The sequence below is a fragment of the Lutra lutra genome, chromosome 5 (assembly GCF_902655055.1).
Source record: "Lutra lutra chromosome 5, mLutLut1.2, whole genome shotgun sequence".
NCBI lineage: Eukaryota > Metazoa > Chordata > Mammalia > Carnivora > Mustelidae > Lutra > Lutra lutra.
The window spans coordinates 162261241-162266561 of record NC_062282.1 but is presented as its reverse complement, the minus strand read 5'-3'; the positions used below and the strand labels follow the sequence as shown (position 1 = coordinate 162266561).

The window sequence follows — 5321 nt, the reverse complement described above, 5'->3', positions numbered from 1 at the left end:
CAGAGAACTCTCAGCAAAATCAACAAAAACAAGTTAATACCAAAACATATTGTAATTAAATTTGCAAAATATAATGATAAAGAAAAAAAAAAAACCTCAAAAGTAACAAGAGAAAAGAAATCCTTCACTTACAATGGAAGATATATAAAGCTAGTTGGAGATTACTCAACAGAAAATTGGCAAGCCAGAAGAGTGGTATCAAATATTCAATGTACTGAATGAGAAAAATCTGCAACCAAGAAAACTTCTCAGCAAGGTTATCATTCAGAATAAAAGGAGAGGTAAAGAGCTTCCTAACCAAACAACAATGAAAATAGTTCGTGACCACTAAAACAGCACTTAAAGAAATATTAAAAAGGATACATTGAGTGAAAAGGAGAGACCCAAAGTGAAAAGAACAAGAAGGAAAACAGAAAATCTCCAGAAACAATGACAAAACAAATAATAAGATGACAATAAATACATATCTATCAATAATTATTCTGAATGTAAATAAACTAATTGTTGCAGTCAAAAGATATAGAGTGTCAGAATGGGAAACAAAACAAAACAAAACAAAAACAAACACACAACAACAGCAACAACAACAACAACAAAACCAAGACCCATCTACCTTTTGCCTACAAGAGACTTATTTTAGACCTAAAGACACTTGCAGATTGAAAATGAGGGGATGGAGAGTCATTTATCACAGAAATAGATGATAAAAGAAAGTTGGATTAACAACACCAATTATCAGACAAACTAGATTTTAAAACAAAGACTGTAATAAGAGACAAAGTGCATGGTATCACCAAAAAAGGGGACAACTCCACAAAAGAGAAAACAATTGAAAATATTTATACAACCATCCTGGAAGCACCCAAATATATAAAACAATTAAGAATGAGCATAAAGCAACTAATTGATTACAATAAAATAAAAGTAGAGAACTTTGATACCCCACTTATATCAATGGACAGATCATGTAAAAAGAAAATAAATGACAAAACGATGGCATTGAATGACACATTGGATCAGATGAATTTAACAGATATATTCAAAGCCTTCCATCTTAAAACAGAAGAATAGACATTCTTTTCAAGTGTACATGGGATACTCTCCAAAAAGGATCATGTGTTAGATCCCAAAACAGTCCTCAACACAGAAAAAGATTGAAGTCATGCCACACAATTTCTCTGACCACAGCACTATGAACCTAGAAGTCAACTTCTAGAAAAAATCTGGAAAGACCACAAATACAGGGAGGTTAAACAGCATGCTATTAAAAAAAAATGAATGGTTCATCCAGGAAATCAGAAAGAAAATAAAATATACATGTAATCAAATAAAAATGAGAATAGAATAGGTGAAAACATTAGGAATGCAGCAAAAGTGGTCCCAAGGGGGAAAGTATGTAGCAATATGGGCTTATGTAAAGAAGCAAGGAAAATCTCAAATAAACAACCTAATCTTACACCTAAGGAGCTACAAAAAAGAACAAAAAACAAAGCCTAATGCCAGAAGGAAAAAAATAGTAAAGATTAAGAGCATAAATCAATGACATAGAAACTTAAAAAATAAAAAAAAGGGACATCAATAAAACCAGGAGCTGGTTGTTTGAAAAAAATAATAACAAAATTGATAGTTTTTAGCTAGATTTATCAAAAAGATAATACAAAGTAATTAAATAAATAAAATTACAAATGAGAGAGAAGAAAACCAGCACAGAAATATAGCTTTGCAAATGGTCTACACAGCAAAGACATGGAACAAAGATGAGCCATTCCTGCTAAGCCCTGTCAAGACTTCTGATGCATAAATGACAACATTAATAATGTAGTTTCCACTAGGTTTGAAGATGGTTTGGTTGGCAGAAATAAATAATGACCAGCAACTGAAAGGAAAATAAGTAGTGGGGTTTTGTTTGTTTGTTTTTGTTTTTGTTTTTTGAAACTAACTCTAAATGGGGTCATCAAGTGTTTGGAATACTGCTAAAAAACTTAAAAGAGAAAGCATGTAAGTGACCCAAAAAGAGATGTTGGTGATGTTGACAATGGTTTGAGAGGATCAGTTGAGTACGAAATCCCACTTGGATTGTAGTGAAGAAAGAAAGAAGATGAAAAAGTGAAAGTTTTGCTAGAATACTCTGTGGTACAGAAAACAGAACACTTAAGTGAGGCAATGCCTCATGGAATGTTTTTATTCATTTAAAAATAGGATATACTAAATGGTTTTATAAATTGAAGTGAATATGTAAATACAGAAGAAGGATATATAGATGCCAGGAGATGTATTTAGTATGAGAACAGGTCTTTAAAAAATGGCAAATCTTGGTGAATTCAAGGCTTTCAATAGGAACCAGTACATTTCAGTTGTGATAGGGTAAAATATAGTGTATATATAAACAGAAGCAAGAGTATGTATTTTTTATGGAGATAATGCACAGAGTTATTCACTCTTTTTCCTCATTACAATGTAATAATTAGTCACAAGTTGAAGCATAGTGAGAGATTGAATGATGGCAGGGAATGTAAGTTGATAGAGGAGTGGAAAGAAGGTAAAATGTAGTTTTGAACTGGAAAATTGAAATAGTGTTGTAGACATAACCTATCATGTCTTGCTATGCTTTCTTGTTCTTTGTCATTTTTGGAAAAGCATTTTAAATAAAACACATTAGGGGTGCCTGGGTGGCTCAGGCATTAAGTGTCTGCCTTTGGCTCATGTTATGATCCCAGGGCCCTGGGATCGAGCCCCATATCAGGCTCCTTGCTCAGTGTTTAGTTTGAACTAAATCCTAAAATGAATTAATGTTTAGAAATCAGGCTGAGGAGAAGGGACCAGCAAAACAGTATTGGGCAGAGTGGTCAATGGCAAAATTCCAAAAATGACTATTACTGGTAACTCCATCCTACGCATGTCTGTAGGCCCCCTCCATCCACAGAAGAACCTTTCAATACGGTCTGGTCATGTGACTCACTTTGGTCAACAAAGTTTGGCAGTTATATTCCTGTACCCATCCTGGGCCCAGTTCATCAGAGGCCTGGCTGCTACTTTTTTCCTTGGGATCTACGTTCCATGTAAATTGAGCTCAGACCACACTGCTAAATGCTGACAGGCAATAAGAATAGATAGGTCCTGTTGGAATGAGCCAGCCATTCCAGCAGCCAGCACTGTGAATGAGGTCATCTGACCGAGCCAGACATCCAGCCTGTTTCTCCTACTTATACTCCCCCTGTTTGTATTGTTTGTATTCCCTCTCTCGCTGTCTCTCTCCCTGCCAAATAAATAAATAAAATCTTTAAAAAAGTTTTTTAAGTTTAAAAAAATAAAATAAAATAAAATAAAATAAAATAAAATAAAACAAATTAGCACAATTTGAAAATTATTGTCCAAAGGTATGAAGGTTTTCAAATACTGGTGAACTATTATTAGCAGACCGTGGAGTTCTTCCACATGTGAAGGTGACTCTTGTAGGCAGCATGTAGGTGGGTCTTTTTTTTTCTTTCTTTATCCAGTCCAGCACCCTATGGCTTTGATTGGAACATTTATGTCATTTATACTTAAAGTAATTATTGATAAATATGTAGTTATTTCCATTTGGCTATATGTTTTTTGGTTGTTTTTGTAGTTCTATCCTTTCTTCTTTTGTTCTCTTGTGATTGATGAGTTTTTCCAACATTATGTTAGGGTTTCTTTCTTTTTCTTTTGTGTGGTTTTTTGTTGTTGTTGTTGTTGTTACCATGAGGTTCATATTCAACATCTTAGGTGTATAGCAGTCTATATTAATTTTGCCAGTCCTTTAACATAAAATATCTTCCTAAAAAGCACTCTTTCACTTTCTCTTACATTTTAATGTATCAGCTGATATAGTTTACACCTTTTTTATTCATATTTCTCTTACACTAAATTATGACCATTACTTTTCCACTTGAAATCACTTTAATATTTCTTATAATGCTCATCTAGTGATAAACTCCTTTAATTTTTGTTTCTCTAGGAAACATTATCTCTACTTCAATTCTGGATGATAATCTTGCCATGTAGAATATTCTTGTTCTGTTCTACTGTTCTATTTGTTACTAATTCATTGATTTCTGCTCTAACCTTTATTTTATTTTATTGTTTTCTTCCTGCTTGGTTTAGGCTTTATTTGCTGTTATTTCTCTAGTACCTTTAGGTTTAAGGTTAGCTTTATATTTGAGATTTTTTTTTTCTAATTTTTTGAAAGAGGCTTGTATTCTAAGTGCCAAAGGTTTTAAACAGTTGAATTTTCATGTTCATTAGTTTCCACGATTTTTTCTAATTCCTCTTTAATTTCCTGATTGACCAATTCTAATCTCAGCCTCCCAGAGGATGACCGGATACTTAATACAGCTCTCACAATGTAGCCATAGGAGACCAGGATGAACACCAAGGGTGACAGAACAATGCCGACAGCCAAAATAAAGGCAATGCCTTCAACGACAGCTGTATTGACACAGGCCATCCGGATCAGAGCAGGCATTTCACACAGGAAGTGGTCTACTTTGCAGTACCCACAGCAGGGCAGCCACAGAGTCATTGGAGACATGATCAAAGAGTTGGCCAGTCCACAGACCCAGGCTACCGACACCAAGCTCAAGCAGAGTTGTGGATTCAGGATCACCATGTAGTGAAGGGGCTTGCAGACTGCAACAAACCAGTCATACGCCATGACCACCAGGCGCAGGCACTCTACACCGCCCAGGCCCAGAAACAGGAAGAGCTGGTTGGCACAGCTTGTGTAGCTGATGGTCTTATCACTCCCATTCAGGTTATAGAGCAGCTGAGGGATGGAGCTGGTGGTGAAACTGAGGTCCAGGAAGAATAGGTGGGTGAGGAAGAAGTACACGGGAGTGTGGAGGTGGGGGTCCAACCGGGACACCAGGATGATGGTGGTGTTGCCCACAAGGGTCAGGAGATATGCAATCAAGATGACCACAAAGAGGATCCTGTCCAGATAGGGGCAGTCAGAAAACCCCAAAAGGATGAAATTTCCCTGGATGCTCTCATTGGTCCAATCCATCTCTACTGTCTTCAGGAGCATGGGAAATTGGGGGGGAAAAAAAGGTAATTCACAGCCACAAATCATTCTGTATGTTTGTCATACTAACACTATTTGAAACTTTGAATAAAAATGTATGTGTATTTCTGTGTGCATAGCTTAAAACCTTAAAAATAGAGACAATTGGATGGAAAATTTTGTAATTTGTTATAAAAATCTACTGAAAACAAAACATAAAACCTGAATATTTTTTAAAAAGAACAAATTTTTTGGTGCAAATTAATTTTTTTGTTTTAAATTTTATCTTTATCTTAGA

General features: G+C 35.2%; 1 protein-coding gene across 1 annotated transcript; it reads right to left on the bottom strand.

Annotated features, from left to right (window-relative positions):
* Positions 1-4237: 4237 nt before the first annotated feature.
* On the bottom strand, positions 4238-5026 carry LOC125101293 (olfactory receptor 2W3-like). Its single transcript, XM_047731863.1, has one exon. The coding sequence runs from the start codon at positions 5024-5026 to the stop codon at positions 4238-4240; it is 789 nt and encodes a 262-aa protein (XP_047587819.1).
* Positions 5027-5321: the final 295 nt, after the last annotated feature.

Coding starts and splice junctions, on each gene's coding strand:
- LOC125101293 (XM_047731863.1), bottom strand. CDS start 5,026: ATGGATTGGACCAATGAGAGCATCCAGGGAAATTTCATCCTTTTGGGG.